This window comes from Micromys minutus (assembly GCF_963924665.1).
Source record: "Micromys minutus genome assembly, chromosome: 1".
Taxonomy (NCBI): Eukaryota; Metazoa; Chordata; class Mammalia; order Rodentia; family Muridae; genus Micromys; species Micromys minutus.
This window is the reverse complement of record NC_137969.1, coordinates 222178078-222198611: the sequence shown is the minus strand read 5'-3', so window position 1 is coordinate 222198611 and position 20534 is coordinate 222178078. Positions and strand designations below refer to the sequence as shown.

The window sequence follows — 20534 nt, the reverse complement described above, 5'->3', positions numbered from 1 at the left end:
AGAAGACTGGGGAAAGGCTTTGAGCAGTTTATTTGACATGGTCCTTGAAGACAAGGGAGCCAGACCTTCAGTAGATGGAGAAAGAGCACAGAGGAGGAGACAGGAATGTGGATGTATGCACATTTATAAATACACAAATACAAGACACATTTAAATTGGTTGACTCTTTAAATAGAAGAAAACTTAAAAATAAAACACTTAAATCAAGTGTACTGTATCTCTGAGGATTAATAAACCGAGTTTGGTATAGGAAATGTAGGCTGATGCATAAAAAAGCAGCTAATTGCTCTTCTAATTTAAGACTTCATAACAGACTGTAGATACTATGACCAGCTTCCAGATGGGTACTCTGTATTTGGGATAAGTGAGCATTTAAAGAAGCATGAACCTAAGTTACAATTTCTATAAATCCTGATTTTTTTTTTTTAAGAAAAAGACCAGGCAAATGTATAACAACTCAAAGCAGGGGTTCTATGCATTTAAATGTGTTGGGAAACAAAAGTAAAAGGAGTAACAAACATAACTTCCCTTAGATAACTGTCAATAATCAATTAACCAAAGTTTCTATACAACTATGCTACTATATAGTATACTTTAAAATACTTTTAGTATATAGTATATATCATGTTTTGTGTGCTGGTACACACATTCTAAATATATGCTTGAGAAGTGGTTAAATACTGGAAATAAACACCTCAAAATAACAACTGTAATCAAAAGCTTATATATTAATCCAGTTACTCGAGTCAGCTTTATTTCTAGTCTAAATAGGTCTGTTATTAGGTAAATAGACTAAATACTATTTTATTGGTAAAATTCATTCAACATTTGTGAAATACCTAGAAATACTACAGTCACATTAGGAACAGCATATCAGGAACAGTACCAAGGCACATGTTCCAAAGGCATACTGTATCCTTAGGCAGATTTAAATTACTCTCTGAATATTGCTATGGTTTAGATAAATTCCCCCTCCCCTGAAAAAAAGAGTGTATGTTAAACACAGAGTTGTCATTCTGTGGTACCACTGGAGACTGTGGGAACTTTAAGAGGTGGGGCATTGGAAGAATAAGGAACTATGGGAACTCTACCCCTTTTCTCCATATTTCACTTCCCTGTCCCTATAGCATGAGCACCACCTCTGCTCTGTGTTTCCATTATGATGATCTCCCTCACCAGAGGCACAAAAGCAATGGCCCAATTGCCTGGAACGAAACCTCTGGGCCTACATCATGAGTTCCTGGCCAGCCAGGGTTGCACAGTGAGACCCATCTCAAAAAAGAAAGAAAACCATTTGGGGCCTGGAGAGAGATGGCTCAGCAGTTAAGAACACTTGTTGCTCTTGAGGACACAGGTGCAGTTTCCAGTACCCATATGGTAGCTCACAGTATCTGTAACTTCAATTCCAAAAGGTCAAATGGCTTCATCTGACCTTTGAGGGTACCAGGCAACCAAGTATGCAAACCACACATGCAATGAAAACACTCACTTACACTAAATTTTAAACAAAAATTTTAAATGTTTAATTAAGCCCCTAAGCTAAATCTTTACACATTTTAAATTAAATACAAATGCACTTTGTCTAAATGAAATTTGCATACAGAAGAGAGATTCAAGCATTGTGTTTTTGTTTTTGTTTTGTTTTTTCAACTTATCAATTTAAGATTTTAATATTTTTACTCATATGACATCTTTCTCCAAAACTGGTGCCTTTCCACTAGAGGCCTTCCCAAGTAGTGACAATAGCTGAAATCACTATATTCTAAATAAAGCTAAGGGTGGACAAATACAATTCCCATATGTAAAAGCATCAACCAAAAACAAAGGCTAAAGTCATAGAGTTCAGTTCAAAGAGCCAAGTTATGAGGGGAAAAAGACTGTATGCTTCTGTTTCTATATCTATGTTTCTATATCTATTATCTGTTTCTATATGTATATGTTTCTATATCTATATCTGTATCTGTTTCTGTATCTATAAAATGCAACCATCTACCCAGATCCACTAGCTCTAAAGCTGTGTATCCGATGGTTTCTTTGTAAACCTACCAGATCTCCTTTCCCTAAGCACCATTGCAGCTCCAAACACAAGAGCTATCTAAAGAAGACTGGGAGAGAAAGCACAAATATTTGAACAATTAAAAAGCAAAAGAAATCTAAGATATGGAGTGAGTCCATTAAGACTTAGAAAGCAGAGTGAGCCAGGACCTGGGAATAGTATCAGAGCCTGTCTTTACCCACATGTAATATGCATAATAATTCAAATACTGAAAGAGACAAGAGCTAATAATGAGACCATCTGATTCACACAAGCTTCAAGACAGCAAATTTTTTCTATAAATGTCCAGATAATAAATAGTTTAGCTTTTGTTGCTACATAACCTAATATTATCCTCTGAATTTTAGCACCCCCCCATACACACTCCCCACTCAAACAATCAAAAACCAAAAAAGCATTCTTAGCCTGGAAGTCATAAGAAACAAAGATAGATAGCTGCAAACTAGATCTGTCCTACTGGCCAGTTTGAAGCTCCTTTTAAAACCAAGTAAGATTAAGGGGAAAAAACTGTTTAGCAAGATATCCCTAGAGAGGGATATACTTGTAGGGGATACGACAAGGATCCCTAGAGAGAAAGAAACTGAAGTTAATCAGTCCTATTAAAGCTATATGCATTTTTGGGAAATCTACTTGCATTTTTATCTATATTTTGAACTAAATTATCAAGCATTTATCATAATACATGCTTCCAAGTCAATACCACCAATCCATTTGTCACTCATAAGCAAAAAGACAGGCTATTCATAACCTGGATTTTCTGCACTCAACTTTATTAAATTAAAAACCCATACATAAAAACTATAGATAACTACCTAGATGGATAGATTGATGATAGATAGACAGACAGACAGATGATAAACATTATATGAAAAACAACACAATATAAAATAAATAAAACTAAAAACAAGTTCAAAATACTCCCTGAAATTTAAAGTTTTATCAAGCTGCTCTTGAACAGTCCCAGCCACATGGACAGATGAAAGAATAAAAGCATAGACTAGACAAAAGAACAAGCATAAATGGCTTTTAAATAATCAACGTTTTTCCTCCTAATAAGTTTGCAGCCTTGAACACAGTCATCCACCTAGCTGACTCCTGTCTGAATCATCTTTGTTTGAGTAAGAAGTGAAGAGCATATAGAAATGAAGAGGGAAAGAAATTTTCTCTGCACAAAAGAATTCCAGTGGATTCTATAAATAAGTGAAAATTTATGGAGCCCACACTACACAATGTACAACTCCAAATACAGACTTCCCTACTCATTATAGCAAGACCATCTAAAGGAGCCTTTAAAATATAGTCTAATCCAAGTAACAGAAGCTGCACGTCAGAGTAAGAGTGCACTAATGGTAAAGAGTATTTGCTATGGACTAATTCTGTCTGTTTATCTATTACTCCAAGAGGGGCGAAGACATTTTTAGCTATTATAACAGTCCTAACGTGTCTGACACTGTTGTCAGGTACACACATATTAAGGTTCAGTACGTCTTAATATAAGTACTCTTTTATCACTTTAGTGATGTTATTTCACCTCTGTTAAATTTGTTCATTGATAAAATAGGGAGTCAGAGAGGCCCATACAGAAAGAAAGCTCATGGTATATGATCTGGCCTGCTAGAGCCATACAAGGAACAACGGGTGCTGGGGGAGTGTAGGAACATTTTCCTGTGACAGACTGTTTTGTCTTCCATTTCCACTGTAGCAAATTTTTTAAAAAGCAAGATGCTAGGGATACAAAGAGAACCTAACACCAGTTTTTTCATCATTTCCTACTATAACTCAGCACCCAGAAGATGAAATATAACAAAAAGACCACAAAAGTAATATTAGCTGTGGCTCTACTCTGAAAAGAATTATAAACAATTTACTGTGTCTATGTTTTGGTAGACTTGCATTATAAAATATTTATAGGGCTTTTGTAAAATTATATTTTAAATCTTAATTTAAGCTTGCTCCTTCTCAAAAAAAAAAATGAGTCTGTTCATTTCTATGTTAGACCTGGTGTCAAAGCTAGTAGTGACAAGAGACTAATAATCAACACTCAAACATGGTTCCTAGAATACAAGTATCTGTTACTAAGTCCAATGACCTAAGCTCACGGTGAGAAAAGAGAATCAATTCCTACAGATTTCCTCTGACCCTCACATAAAAACACTGACATATCCATGCCCACATGCAAGTGTATGTGTGTGTGTGTGTGTGTGTGTGTGTGTGTGTGTGTGTGTGTGTGTGTGGTTGTGTGTGGTTGTGTTGTGTGTGTGCGCGTGTGCTCGCAAATAAATTATACTAATTTATAAGGCCAGGAAACAAGGAAAGGACTGAAGGGGGAGTAAAACATAGGCAAGCAGAAAGTAAGTAAGAGTTCAGTGGGTGGAAAGTCTTAGACAGAGGGGAGTAGGTGGCAGAATTGGGTATCAGAGAGGATTCATCAGGATAAAGAGAGTATAAAACGTCATATGGAAAGTAAGACATGTCCACACATGCAAAGGGAGTTTGACTATATGGGAGATAATCAACTGCTCTCTAACTAGATTTAAGTTCCATGGAAGGCAGGCAGCAGAGAACGAACTATAACCTGGCTAACAACCCAGGTTTGAAGAGGCAATTGACCTGTGGAGGGTATTTCTGATGGAAATCTGGGATTCGTATTCTGGTAAGCAGCAAACTGCCTTTTAAATAACTATGCATACACTCAGAGACAAAAGCAGTTCCCAGCCTTAATCAGAGAGGCCCCTCCTTCACGTTTCTGAATGAAGAGATTTTGCTCATGATACATAGAATAAGCAAAGATTGTATGCTTAGCCCTAAACATGTCACTTGCATCTCCCCCTCTGAGGTAAGGCCGCAGTGCAGAAGGGCCAGGAAGTGTGTACAATCTAAATCAAGAAACGTTCTGAAGGACTATTAAATCCATAGACTCAACGTAACCAGTATGATCACAATTCACACTAACTGCAGTTATCTGAACTGGGCCCAGAAACAATGGCCTTATCAACAATGAGTTAAAGAAAAGTGTTCAGAGGACCCTGCCCTCTCCCTCTGAACTACTGCTTAGTCTTTAACTGTGTACCCATCGTGTTCCAACAGGCAGTTCTAAACCCACAGTCACACAGGTGGCCCTGGTTATTTACCCTTATAGAATGGGCAGGAACATGAGAGTGGCATTGTGAGGGTGGAGATCCATGGACAGGGTGGGGTAAGGAGATGGGAATTAGGGTCAGCATATATGGCATATATATATATATATATATATATATATATATATATATATATATATATATACACAAAATTATTTTAAAAATTAAATTAAAGATTTTTTAAAACCCATGTAAAAATTATTACCTTTAGAAGAAGGCAAAGACAAAAAAGCCCAGAAATGACACATTTCTAATAAAGGAAAGAGTCTGTAGCTTCCACAGTACTTTTATAAGCAAGGCATGACATGTAACTAAGACAGATGTGCAAAATACAATGGTATTCACTAATCAAAAGTCAGCAAAATCAAAAGGTGATCTAGAAATTGAAATGAGCAGAAAGTCACAGTTATACTAGGATGAGTATTAAAAGAAATTTAGAAAATCATTGACAGTTTTTTTTATTAACTATTTTTGTGCATGTATCCCTGCATATGTGCCTAGTGTCCAGAGAGGCCAGGAGAGAACATGGGGATTCCCTACTAGAGTTTTAAAAGGCTGTGAGCTACCATGTAGTTCTGTGATTTATACCTAGACTCTCTGGAAAACACACAAAATAAAACAGCAGAGAGTAATTAGATTAGCAAAGATGCACAAAAGCATGTAACACTGAAAAAGAAACATAATACATGCATTTTTAGCTCTAGAAAGGAAATGGGAAAGAATAGCTCAGGAACCTTATCTAGATTTCTAAGACTGATGTTTAAAGACCTCAACTCCCATATTTAAGAAGTTCAGCAAACTACAAGCTGGGTAAAAGCAAATCAAGGTATACCTAGGCACATCGCACTCAGTTAACTAACATTAAAAACAAAAAGAAAAATGTAAATGCAGCCAAAGAAAAAGGTTTACTGTAATAACTGCATAATTCTCCACAAAGTGTAATGATGGCTGGAAACCTTGACTTAAATAAACCCACAGAAATGTTCTCAGGCAGAAAAGTCTTTTCTCTTAGGAAAAATGAGACATTCTAGTATCAAAAAGAATAATAAGACAATATTTTATAAGTATAACATACATAGAATGCTATTTAAAATGTTGCCAATCCAGGAACTTGATGTGAATGTCTCCTCAGAGGCTCTGCCAGAGCCATACTCATAAGAGGAGGATGCTTGCAGCTAACCATCGGACTGAACACAGGGTCCCCAATAAAAGAGCTAGAGAAAGGACTGAAGGAGCTGAAAGGGTCTGCAACCCCATGGGAAGAACAAAGTTATCAACTATCCAAACCCACCACAGCTCCCAGGGACTAAAATACAAATCAATGAGTTCACATGGAGAGACCCATGGCCTCAGGTACACATGCAGCAGAGGATGGCATTGTCTGACATCAATGGGAGGAGAGGCCTTTGGTCTGGTGAAAGCTTGTTTACCAATGTAGGGGAGTGCCAAGGTACTGAGGTGAGAAAGGGGGGTTGTGAGAGGGAGCACCTTCATGGAGGTAATAGGAAGGAGAGAGGGGATGGAATTGGAGGAAAGGGGATAACATCTGAAATGTAAATACAGAGAATATACAATAAAAATATATTGCCAATCAAATTCTGTACTTTTGCTTAAAAACTATCTTCCAAAAATAAAACTTGAAAAAAATGAAAAAAAAAAATCTGAAATAATGTATTACCCTGAAAACAAGCATCACAAAATTACAAGGAGATAAGATATGCTTGAAGCTAGGAGAAATTATTCAAAAGCTAAACTATAGGGGAAAAAAAAAACCCCCAGTGGGAAAAGAAGAGATAAATATGTAGTCAAGTCTAAGGGGTCTTTTTTCTACTTTAAGTCACATCTCAATGTTTGAAAACTATGTTAACACTGAATTTATAGAACATAACTTCTTACATTTTCTTATTTATACCACACCCCAAAGTGATAAACACTGAACAACACAGTTTTGTGACTTGTGACTGATGCCTTGTAACTGAAATCATTTACAAGTACTGAGTAAGACAGGGTCTAAATTACTTAGCAATGATTGATACTCAAATGTCTGGGGTGAGGCCATGTTGGCAGCAGCACTAAAGGGCAGACATACAGGAAGTTCAAATGTGTAAATAACAAAAGCTTTCCTTCAAAAGTGTGCCTTTAATTCAGGATCCCTAAAAGAACCCAATTCTTGTTGGGAAACAAAAATTTCATTTTGAAGAAAACAGAAACAAAACCCAAGCCTCTCCCTAACTTCCGTTTCATAAATTCTAAGTAGCAGCATCAATGTTAACTGGCAAAGAACATTATAAAGAAAAAATTTCTCACTTTGGGCATGTTTGTTTCTATACGACAATGATTTTCTTCTAAATCATCCTTATTTGTAGCATCTAGACAACAAATCACAGTAGCCGCATTAAAAAAAAAAATCAAAGCAGTTATTTCTCAGACATTTCTCTTTTGAAAACAATTAATTAAAGTTTTAGGCTCCAGGTCTACATTGACAGAATAGAGAGACTTTAATTGTTTGAGAATTTCACACATGCATATAACAGTCTATAAAACACTACAACAGGGCATCCAAATGAAAGGGGCTTTAAAATTCTGAAAATTACAAGACTTTCTAGGAATTCCAGGAAAATGCAAAAAATACTAAAGATAAATTATAATAAAGAAGAATGCAGTTTTATTATATGTGTGCTGTACATGTGTATAATGCATATCCAGCAGGTACATGTATGCAGTGAACATCAGATGTCTATGATTCCCCAAACTTATTCCTTTATCCTCAGAGAGCTTGTGAGGTCCTCCTGTCTCTGTCACACAGAGCGGTAAGTGGTAAATCTATACAGCCATGCAAACATTTTCATGGGTGTGGGAGATTCAAACTCAGGTTCTTGTGCATTCTAACACACTGAGCCATCTCTCCAGCCCTAAAAGTATATTTTATAAACTCTGCAATATCCATTAAAAGTCGGTATAATGAAGCTGGAGAGATGTCTCAGTGGTTCAGAGCAGTGGCTGCTTTTCCAGAGGACATGGGGTTGGATCCCTAGCATCTGCTGGCAGTTCACAAACATCCATAATGTCCGTTACAGAGGACATGATACCTTCTAGCCAAGACCAGGCTCACACATGGTGTACAAACACACATGTAGTCAAAACACCCACACATAAAATGGTATATTTTAAAAAGTTGATAAACCTTATGGCAAAAAAAATAGAATAATAAAAGACTGGAATTCAAAAAACAAACACAGGAGATGAGACAAATGAGAAAGAAATTTAGCAAGGTCAAAGAAGATGTAAACCTGGTAATAGAATTAAATATAAAAGTCTAAAATAGTTCAGTAAGATGAGGCTCTCAGACTTGGAGGAAAAAAGATGAAACCCTAACCTATTATAAAGAAACACTTCGAATACTTAAATTTGTATCTACATATAAGTGCACATACCAGTTAAGGTTTAAACTATGAACCAAACACATGCAAACACTAACCAAACAAAAAGCAAAACACACACATACACACAAACACACATACACACACAAACACACACACACACACACACACACACACACACACAGTATTAATAGTAAGTAAATTAACTTTATTGCCAAAAAAGTTTTGTTAAATAAGAAACCTGTGATGTGATAAGGGGCGAAATCACAGAAAACAAGATAGTCCTGAGTTAGTATTCAACAAATTACACAGCAGATGAAAAGAAAATTAGAACTGAAAGGATAGGAACAACCACATCTAAAATAATAAAGAATTATGACTTCATTTGGTTGAAAAATAAGATAAAAACAAAAAGATAAATAGCACAGCCCAAGGTACTAACTAAGGGAAACACGACATAACAATGATATGGTGCTAACAGATCACAATTTCCATATTTGAAATTATTTTTATTGGATAAAAATGGAAAGACAACCTTGTCAGAAACTGTAAGACACCGTTTGGTTTAAAGTGAAGCTCTCCAGGTATTTATTTACAGGTTGAACATCACTGATCCAAAATGAGAAATTCAAATTAAATCAGAATTTAAAACTTTTTTAAAAGCTTTATCAGAAGTCTAAAACTTTTAGATTTCAAAGCATTTCAGATTCCACTGGTAAAGTTGATGGAAATATTCCAAAAATAAAAACAGTCCTAAATCTGAAACATGTTCTAGTCCCAGGAATTATGAATAAAAGACATTCAATCTACATTAGAAAGGAAGCAACTTTTAACATCAGTGATATAAATTTGCAAAGAAAGCTTAGAACATAAAAATAAATCCCAAAGAAAGTATAAGAAAGAAAATTATCAAATCAATAAAGCAGAAAGCAAGTAAGCAACAGAGAAAAAAACACAGAACATAAAAACATACAACTGAAAGACTTCTAACACTGCCACATCTAAAAAAAAAAAATCTGTGTTACCTGGATAGAGAAGAAACACAGAATGAAACAAGATTTTTGACTAAACACGTACATCATCTTGGATTGCCTAGCCAGAGTCAGAGATGTCTGCTGACATAAATGTATACATAACAAGAGAAACAGCCAGAAGCCATCTTAAATTTTAAAAATCATAAGTGAATGTTTTAAGCTGTAATATTACTTTGTTATACTATATTGAATTATACTACATTATATATGATAGACACACATATAATTTTATTTATATGTGTTTGTACATTTAAAACCCCAATTTTTAAGCAAAAATAATAGTAACTTTTTAAAAGCTGGCAATGAGGCTGGATAGATGGCTCAGGAAAAGCTGAGCACAGATTCCAGCACACACATAAGAAGCTAGGCTGAGTGTGGGCCCCCACATACCTGTAACCCAATGGTAAACACAGAAAGATGGCCTGGGCTTGTTTGTCACCAGCCTGGACTCTATGGTCAGTGCCCTGTCCCTGAGGGAAAAGATCCTCCTCTGGCCTCCACAAATTTCCACAGGTGCATGCCTTGCAGATAGCAAAGATCATATGGACACATACACCTTCCTCCCTAAACCCACCCCAATACCCCAACACATACACAAAAAGAAAACTGGCAACAGACTCAAATGCTCACTTATCAAAATGTGGCAAGTAAATACATAAAAAGAACGTTCAACATTCTTAACTACAGAAGTAAACACTGAAACTTCAATGAGATGTTACTACATAACAGTTTTATAGGATGACACAAAAATTACTACCAATAACACTAATATGACAGGAATTAGAATAGTGCTGTTTAATGAGTCAGAGGGATACAAAATACAAATGCATATGTTCATATGGGTATGTGCTTGTTTGCAGAGACTAGATGTCCTTCTACTGTCACTCTCTAACCCTAATGAAACAGTTTCTCACTGAACCCGAGGCTCAGGAGCAGAGTTGGGCCTGGCCATGTAAGGGGCCGAATGGCATTGTTCCTGCCCCTAGAACAGAGGCAGCAGAGTGCAGGCCTCCACGAGTGTTGATCACAGCTGTGAGAGACCAGACCAACTCCATATTGGGTTCAGGCTACATCTTAGAGAACTTGACCTAAGGTTGAACTGGAGTTAAATACCAGGCCTGTTTCTAACACTGGTCTCCAGGTCACACCATAACAACCACCAATCAAGAAGAAAGCAGAAGTTACAGTTGTACTTAAAGATATTTACTTATGAAAGTTTATGATTTGGCTCTCAATACCAACCAATCATTTTAAAAGGTAACAAATTCCATAATAGACCCTAGTCAGATGTGTACCAAGCTGAATATCCCCCTTGCGTGTTTACTTATAAATGCTTGCTTGAAGCTGGGCATCAGTGTGCCAGTGTGGCCGGAGTTCAAGCTTGAATAAAGACCCTGTGCAACTGCATTGGAATCACTCCTTGGTGGTCTTTTAGGATTTGAAACATGGGCACAACAGCTATGGGCATTAGGCATCTTTGTAAAATAATGTCCAATATTTTCATGCTCCTCCTTTGAGGAATGACTCCATGATAATCAAAGACAGCATGAGTCCTGGAGGTGAGAGTGCAGCTAATGTCTCAGCAAAATGTTAAATGCTGTGTATTAGGCCATAAGGCTGCGGAAAAGAACTCTGAAAACATGAGTTCAAAAATATATCATTTCTCAACTATGCAAAATATAAGGATGCAATATGAATCATATGAGCTTCACAGACCTAAAGGAACAGAGGCAGCTGTACTATGAGCCAGTTTGTCAGAAAAATACTAAGGAAGGAGATGAAGAGATTCAGAGAGTGGTTATCTCCAGGTAAGATGATATAAAGGTAATTTGTTTGTTTGTTTGTTTGTCTGATTGACTGACTGACTGACTGACTGACTGACTGACTGACTGACTGACTGACTGATTGATTGTGCTTACAAAGGCAGGAAGATTCCTGAGTTCAAGGTCAGCTTGCACAGGTCCAGGCCCAGGTAAGGTAGGAATGGTAACTTCAGGGTAGGGTCCAACCCAGCTATCTTATTCTCTGTGCTTGTCCTTACTGCCTCTTTCTAAGAATCAAGAGGCTGTGGTCACAAGATGCTGGTTCATAAGAAAATCAGAAAAGAACCTGGGGTAATGACAGAACTAATATATAAATAAAAGACTGGGATTCTGATTGCAAGAGATGAGCTATTCAGAGTTTTTAAAATAGCAAGAGAAAGTTGTCTCTAAAAGAACATAGAGCAATATGGAAAGCCATCTCAAGCAGAACATATACTGTCAACTTGGACCAATATTTGACTTTGATTCATTTGTTTTGCAACTCTCAGATATCCCTTCTTCAGAATTCTTCTCCAAGCTGATGTTGATCCTTGACATTCATAAATTCAACTATGCTGGCTGGCCAATAATCTCCAGAAATCAGTAGATTTCTAGTCTCTATGCCCTATCCTCAACCCATCCCCACTTCTGGATACATACTGCTGTATCCACCTGTACATGGGGACCTAAACTGAAGTCCATATACTTGTGATGATAACTTTCCCAAGTGAAATATCTCCCCAGCACCACTATCGAACAGCTTCTTATGAAGTTAAATATACACTTAATATATAGTATAGCAATTCCAAGCTGAAGTAATTAACCAGGAAAAGATAAAAGTCTATGCCCACACAGAAACTTATTGGGCAAAGATTAATATTGATTTTGCTTGCAATTGTTAAGAAAAATAAAAGGTAGTAACTATTCAATATCCAATGACTTCCAATAGATAAAAAAGTACTTTTCAAAATACAAAATCCTAAACTGTGATACATTTAACTCACCATGAATAGGAATAAAAATATTTGCTTGGCAATATAAAAGCATAAAAATTAATATGGATAAAAACACTGACGAATCTGAGATATATTAAGCCAAATGGAAGCTATCAGATCCCAAAGGCAGCATACTGCATGATTTCATTATAACACTCTAGAAAAGCAAAGCATATTGGACAGCCAACAAATAAACAGGAGTCATAGTCAGGAGGCAGGAACAGATTTAACTAAAAGAGACAACAGAATTCTGGGAAGAGGCAGAGTTTTAATATAATTTGATGGTGATGACTGCATAATTGTAACAAATTTTCCAAAACCCACTGACCTGAATACTGAAAGTAACAAATTTTCTGTTTCATCAATGAGTCAAATAAGTGTACATATACACATATCCCAGAACACTACCACACCTATATGCTGTGCTCGTACATGTATATCCTTCAAAAGGATGGTTTATAATTTTCTTCTACATTTGTCAGTATCAAAAAACTGCAAATTGTTGTTAGGTTAGCTAACTGCTTTTAAAATTATTGTCTTGAATCCTAAAAACTGTCATCTCGGGCTTATGATTTGTTTTCCAACTCCAATTTATATGCCTTTATCTAAAAGAAATTACCTACTTTTAAATTTATCTGAATTAATATCTTCTTGCTTATGAATCTGTCTTATTGTAAAAAAAAAATAGACATCGAACTGAGTACAAAATTGCAAAATAGCTGAATAAGAAACAAAGTCTTAGTACTAACAGGTACCTCTATCATTTGTATCCTGGCATGAAAATGAAATCCCCACAGATGGTGTGCACACAGCCCTACTAGTAGAGTCAACAGAAGCGCCCAGGAGACTTCTCTAATGACTGTATTCATATGCCTATTTATAAAAATGGCCTCATCTCTATTCTGTTTCTAGATTGCATTTACATTTATTAAGTATGTCAGCTCTCTTGTAGTTGTTGGGAATTTAATTTCAATGTACAAAAGATTAGGGGGAAAAAGTGGCTTAAGAGATCTTATGACGGATTGGAGAGATGCCTTAGCACTTAAGAACAGGTACACATCTTGCCTCTGAGTTCAGTTCCCAGCAAAGGCAGCAGAAGGCTCACCCCTAGCCTGTACCTCCAGTTCAAGAGAATCTGATGCCCTCTTCTGCACTCCATGGGCACTGGTACAAAACCACACATAGATTCGCACATGCTCACATGATTTTAAAACAATAAAAATTAATATTAGAAGTCTGGTCATTTTTCTGAAGAACAACCCATATTAATAGTAAGTTTTCCTTTATACAACAAAATCATGGTACTTTGTAATAAGATAAAAGAAAACAGGAATACTATTACTAAAGATGGAATGAGGAGAAAATTCAGTGATTATTTATTCAGAGCCTAAATTATAAAAGCAAAAAAAAAATTCTCTGGAAGAAAAATTTTACTGAGACTTTTAATTAAGATTTTCTGAGTCACTGTTTTGTTTTGTTTTGGTTTTGTTTTTTTCTGCTTTTAGCTTAGGACAGTAAGAGTTCAGGCTGTAGTACTACTAGAATTCAAAGAAGGTTCCACCATTTCTTAAAAGTATAATCTTGGGCAAATTAAATTACTTAACATCCTTATGATTATTCATCTGTAAAATGATTGAAAACAATATTAAATCTCATGAAGATATCTTGGAATTCAGTGAAATAGTCTTATTTGGGAGAGTACCTGGCATTATACAAATTCCCAATAAATGATAGCTATTATCAGCAATGGCTAACTATGATTCTCTAACAGTAATACACACTCAGCCCTTTTTCTTATACCACTTGATGATAGTGCTGACTGCCACCTCTAATGCAAAAGCTTTCATATCTTTGTTTCTAGCCCTGCAGCTGTTTGAAGTGACAACAAGCACTGTCCACATAATCCTTCTCAGATGTGAAGTAAGAGAATCAGAAGTCTTGAGACAACTTGTAATCTCAGTAGCTGTCGAGTTACAAATACCTATAAATATCCATGGTTGGCTTTCCAAACAACTAATGCACTTTTCTATTTAACAATGAATTTTTGTTTTTCATCTTAAGAATTTAACTAAGAAATTATGTCTTTGTAGTCCATGAAATAAAAAATTTTAGTGTGCACTAATTCAAATCACATAAAGTTTGTGTTCAATATAGTCTAAACATAATTTTTAAATAAAATATAAGCATATAAATACCACAGCTTTCATATACTAATTCATATACAAAACATGATTTACAACTATGCAGACCTTATCTACAATGACTATATAGATATATCACTGATACTTTTTAAAGGCCTGCTAAAATAGTTAAATTTTTGCAAATACAGTTTGTAGAAATTTTAAGTATTTTTCAACAGTAGAATGAGTCCCTATACCTCAAAGCCAAGCACAGCATTTCATCAAATCCTTCAGTATTTCAAACCTACCGGAGAGACTCAGCCATTCGCCTCAAGTCTTCATTTTGTTGTTTTAAGCGTTCGAGCTTTGCAAGAATCTTGGAGAGTTCTCTGCTAGAGTGATCAGGGTGGTCATTATCTCGAACCAAATGACCACCTATATAAAACAACAAGGTCCCCCAGGCAAAAAGAATGAGCATAATCCAACGCCAGGAACCAGTCCATGCCCGCATTTTCAGAGTTTCAACTCTGTCCTCTATCTTCCGGGAGCTCAAAGAACTGGAAACATTGTACTCTGGTTCTAGTTAGCCACTCAAGGAAATAGGTTTCTGTTGTTTCAACACATGATGCTTCAAACAGGTTAATCTCTCTGGTAATCCTGTGGTGCCTCTTACAAACAGATCTTCCTGGTGATGCAGGCAGGAAGCTTTAATGTCCTGTGCTTCATGGATTCTACATGCTGTGGAAAGAGTAAGAAATGTACTTAAGTATTTTTAAGATATATAAAACAACAAAAATTGACATTCATGGAGTTCCAGAAAACCTCATTGTATTGATAGGCCAAGAGGCTAAACGACACTTTTGGTGCCCAGTAACAGGTAAAAAGTAAAAGCTTTAAATATGGATATTAAGTCAACCACACATCAGGATTCTACCTGACAACAAACTAATTCACTCTAAACCTAGAAGCCTAAAATGCCATTAAAACTCTTCTTTATTGAAATGTTCTGTAGTAACTCTTATATAGGAATTAAAATAGTATAGACCTGAATAATCAACCAAAATTAATTCAACTATGTATCTAAAACAAAAACAAGTTCTCAGTGTGAGTGAACTCAGTGCAGCAAATTCTCATATCCCTCCATCTCAACACTTGCAAATTGTCATTTTTAGGATAAATTCTCAAACTGACTTGAACCTTAGAGAAACAGGTATCATAACCATTAATTAGTTGGCAACCATACCAAACATCAAAAGCAAAGGTTCAAATGAATTAGGCTAGACCATTGTTTTTTTCAAATATATTTTTAAATATTAATAATTATAGGAATGAATATATGTCTATTACATACATGTATAAAAATGTCACAGTGAAGCCCATTTTCTATTACTATGACCTAATAAAAAATTCCTAAATTACAAAAACCACCAGTTAGATCCTTAAGCAAGAGTGCATTTTGGAGTGTGCATTTTAAACTCCAAATGTTCATTTTTATCAGCTTTAATTATGTGTTTTGTTTGTCATTTCTTAACTGCTATGCTTAGAATTCTCTGAGAAATAAAATTATTCTCCCCCAAAGAACATATATGAAAATTTTAATTTAAAGTGATTAGGCAACTCTAAAGCTATAAGAGAAAAAAAATCATATATCTAGGAACAAAATTATATAGTTCCTGTAAAGGGAGAGGGGTGGTAAAAAAAAAAAAAAGTTTTCATATGCAAGAGTATATACATAAAACAAATGACCACCAATTAAATTATCATTAGAAAATTAAATAGAAAGTTGAAGAACAGAGAACCTAAAACTCAGAGTATAGAGTTATTTATTTATCTACTTCTGAACCTCAATTTTCTACTGATTTTAAACAACCAAAAACTCAACTAGAAGAAATTACCTCAAAAGAATGTCTTAGAAACACCATTTATTCTGATTTCAGCTAAAATATAGAATGGGTGAGGGAGGTATATTCACTTACTAATGTTGGGAAGCAAAATTCAAAAACCACTAATCCCAATGACTATTTTAATGTTTATCTATTACTTTAATAAATACTTTTAAATTTTACCAAGGATACTTTGTACTGTTGTTGAACTATATTTTCCCTTTCTCAAAATCCTGTACCTCTAAGTCCCATGTAGATATCACATCAATCAAAGCCTAACATCTATTTAATGGTGCAAACTGTTTACCACCATTGAGGTGGTGGGATCTGGGAGAATGAAGCTGATAAGTGAGATGGACAAATTCTCAGGCAGTAGCCAACTTTATTCAGAGCATCAGACAATTCATACTCTGAGAGTGAAGAAGAGTCATATGAGCAAAGTATATAATCACAAGAACCAGCACATGGCAAAAATGGTCTTCCACAGAGGAATATAAACAAATAACAATAGCCAGTTATAGTGAGTAATCTGGAGTAAACTCATTCCTAGTCAATAGATCTGGGAGTGACCCAAAAAAAAAAAAAATTTCCCAAGAATTTTGTGGTTTTGATTAAACTAAGGCAACAAAACTCTTGTGTTGTTTTCTCACAAGTGCTCAGAATTCCCCTCTCAGGATCTCATTCTTAGTATTCTGACACAGGTGAAAAGACAGTAAGGAAGATCTACTTTTCCACATATAAAGAAACAATGTACTCAGGGCTTCCTAATTAGAATAAAACTCTAGTCTGGCAGCTTAAGCAATGGATTCAATTTAACAAGTCATTAAAATTGAAGTATGGAAGGCTGGAGAGATGGCTCAGTGGTTAAGAGCACCAACTGTTCTTCCAGAGGTCCTGAGTTCAAATCCCAGCAGCCACATGGTGGCTCACAACTACCTGTAATGAGATCTGATGCCCTCTTCTGATGTGTCTGAAAATAGCTACAGTGTACTTATATATAATAGATAAATAAATCTTTTTTTTAAAAATTGAAGTATGGATATCTGAGTTAGAAATAGTTTGCTATAACAACGTTTGGAGCACTGAAAAGTTCCATCATACCAGCCACTGAAGCTAATTCCAAGATATTAGGAGATTAGATAGACAGATATGCAAATACATAGCCAAAACTTTACAACTTTGTGTTTTCCTTCATAACCACAGAAACCTGGACTACTAGGACAGAAAAAAAGAACAAAACTTCCAAAAAACAAATAATTTAAGTAACAAAGGATAACAAAATCAGTGAAGAATTTCATTTGTAATTATAATGTAAATTATCACAATTATCCAAAGATATTATTTTAACAGTCAAGTATAGAAACATATTTTTAATACAAATTGCATTAAAATTTGATAAACCAGTTTTCAAAATGTCCAAGGTATTAAATTACTATACTTGCAACAAGATTGAGATCATAAGCTATAAAACAATAAATTATTATAAAAGTAAAATATGAGAATTTTTAATTGTTAATATTATCTTAACTATTTTTGAGAGATTGTTTCTCATAATTTTAGCGTTCTTAACAAGTATTTTTAAATGAAATCAACAAAAAAAAGCAAACCAAGTTGAACATGAGTAGTTTTCCATGTAGTTTTTCTCATCATGGTTTAAAAGAGTATGTATTGAACTTTCCCCATCTGCTAACCACAGTGAAAAACTAGTTGCTTTCTTGTCATGTTTAAACCATAACTGTTAAAATATAAAGACAATAAATTTGAACATTTGATTTACTGCTGTCTCCCAAGCACTTCCAGCAGTATTTGGCATTTAATAACCAGGAATGAAAACTTCTGAACATGTGAACGCAGTACAGGACCTCACGTGGTATACAAAGAAACTGAACATTCCAGTTTTAACTACATTTTGTCAAACTTCACATAGAAAAATTGAAAGCAGAGAGCACCTTATAAGCAAAAGGGATCAAAAATGAAACCATTTGTAAACCTTACAATTTACTATTATCAATACATTATCTTACAATACACCAAAATTTTCTCAAAGTGGGTTGTTTTCATTTGTGATCTTAATCCTATTATAATACTCTTCTTGTGCAAAATGTTAAATAAACCAAAATATGCAGCCTTCCCTCTGCCAGTGTACCTGATTAATAATACTAATTTTTAAAGGAATAAAGGTTTGAAAATGATGTATTTCTTCTGCTACTTAGAAAACTAGGTTATTTTTATTTTTGTTTCTTAAACAGTAAAGATACCACAAATAATTTTTACTAAGTATTTTCCTAAATCTGGTAACTAGAGTGTAATATCAACAAGGTCGAGAATTTAAGCAGAACTGTTACAAGGCCCAAATGAGGTTAATGATACGTAAAACAGTATTCGTACTATTCAGCAAAGAAGAGGTATTTATTAACTTAAAAGTAATAAGTATGTTTAACTTAATGTTGACAAGGATCAAGAAGTGTGACCTTAGAGGAGATATTGCTGGGAGTGGGCTTTGAGGTTTCAAAAGACTTGTGCCATTCCCTGTTAACAGTCACTCTCCTGGCTCCCAATCCGTCCCTCTTCCCCTCCTTCCTTAAACCTATCTACCCCTCCCTCCCTCCACCTCTCTGCCCCTGCTTACAGATCAGATATGGGTTCTCAGCTACTCCTCCAGTGCCATACATGCCCGCCTGCTGCCATGCTTCCCACAACAATGGCTACTGGCTTACCATCTGAAGCAGATGATAAATAATAAATTCTTCTATAATGGTCTTGGTCATTGTGTCTTCAAAGCAACTAATACTCACCCTATTATAAATGAACAAAACCTTGACAAAGTCTAAGTCAACTTAAGCTTATTTATTTGGTTTTTAATGAGCAAAGGAAAGATAATATTAATTAGTGTTTATAAAATGCTTTATAGTGTTTGAAAACTTTTATGCTTATTATCACATAATGCTCACAATTACTTGAGTCTACAGAATATCATTCCAATTTTATAGTTGGGTAAGCTATATGTTTTATAATCCATGACTGATTTGAGAAATTTGTTCTTCATACTACATTTATGTTACCAATTAAATATGTATGTGTGCAAGTGTATATGTACACATAAGACTCATGTGTATATGCAGGCATGTGTGGAGGTCAGAGGCTGACCAGGATGTCTTCCTCAATCTCTACCAATTCTTTGCCTTAATTTCAAGATTTCTAATCTAACCTTGAATTTGACAAATTGGCTAGAATAGATATAGGAGAGCCCCTGCAATCTGCCAGTCTCTGAACTCCAGTGCTGTGGTTATAGCCACCCAAAGATACACCTCAGATTTTAAATGGATACAAATAATATGAACTCAGGTCCTAATGCTGACACAGCAATTCCTAACTCTTTGATCCACTTACTCAATCATAAGAACATCACTTTAAACTGTGTTCATTCATTTTGGGCTGAAGATATAGATGACAAGTTCAGACTTATTTGAATATTATAACTTAACTGCATCAGTAAATTGTTGAATATAACAATTCAAGTAAGATACTCCTGATAGAAATCTCATTGATGTAATTATGAGTTTGTACTTCATAACTAGACCAACTATTTTCTAAGATACTAGCAAGTTTTGATCAATTAAGAGAATATTCTGTACTCATGTATTAAGGATAACTAGTAATTAAAATTCATACATATGTGCTGTTACCCTACCAAGAAGAAATGTGAAAATGTGATGACTATGTGTAGATTTATATTAAGTCGATACATGATTGGACAGTGAAGAGGTAGGCGGTGAAAAGGGAGGAAACCGGAAGGGGGCAGAGATTAGAAGAGATCAAGATAGAGCCAGAGAAAGCAGACCTGGATCCTGGTGGCCATAATTGGCATTAGGTGGAACTGAATATTTTTAAGTGATTCTATACAAAGATACAAAGTTTTTATCTTTGTCCGTTTTATGTAATCTTATTGTATAGAGGGTTTGTGGATTGAGAATGTAATATGTAAACCTGCATGAAAAGCTATCGGGCCTTAGAGTCATGTTTGTGCCGGGCAGTGGGATAAAGAAACATGCCAGGGCAGAAGCACCAGGGCGGGTGGAGTGAACCGCCTGGGAAGGGAATCTTGTGGAGAGTGTAGCTCGTGAACC

General features: G+C 35.3%; 1 protein-coding gene across 3 annotated transcripts in view; it reads right to left on the bottom strand.

The window, feature by feature from the left end:
- Positions 1-20534, bottom strand: part of FUT8 (fucosyltransferase 8) — a 242547-nt gene that overhangs the window by 117639 nt on the left and 104374 nt on the right. For all 3 annotated transcript variants that reach the window (XM_080924792.1, XM_080924791.1, XM_080924793.1), the window contains one exon: positions 14833-15262. In XM_080924792.1, coding sequence (XP_080780918.1) covers positions 14833-15035 — 203 coding nt within the window. In that variant the 5' untranslated portion in view covers positions 15036-15262. The remainder of the gene's footprint in view (positions 1-14832; positions 15263-20534) is intronic.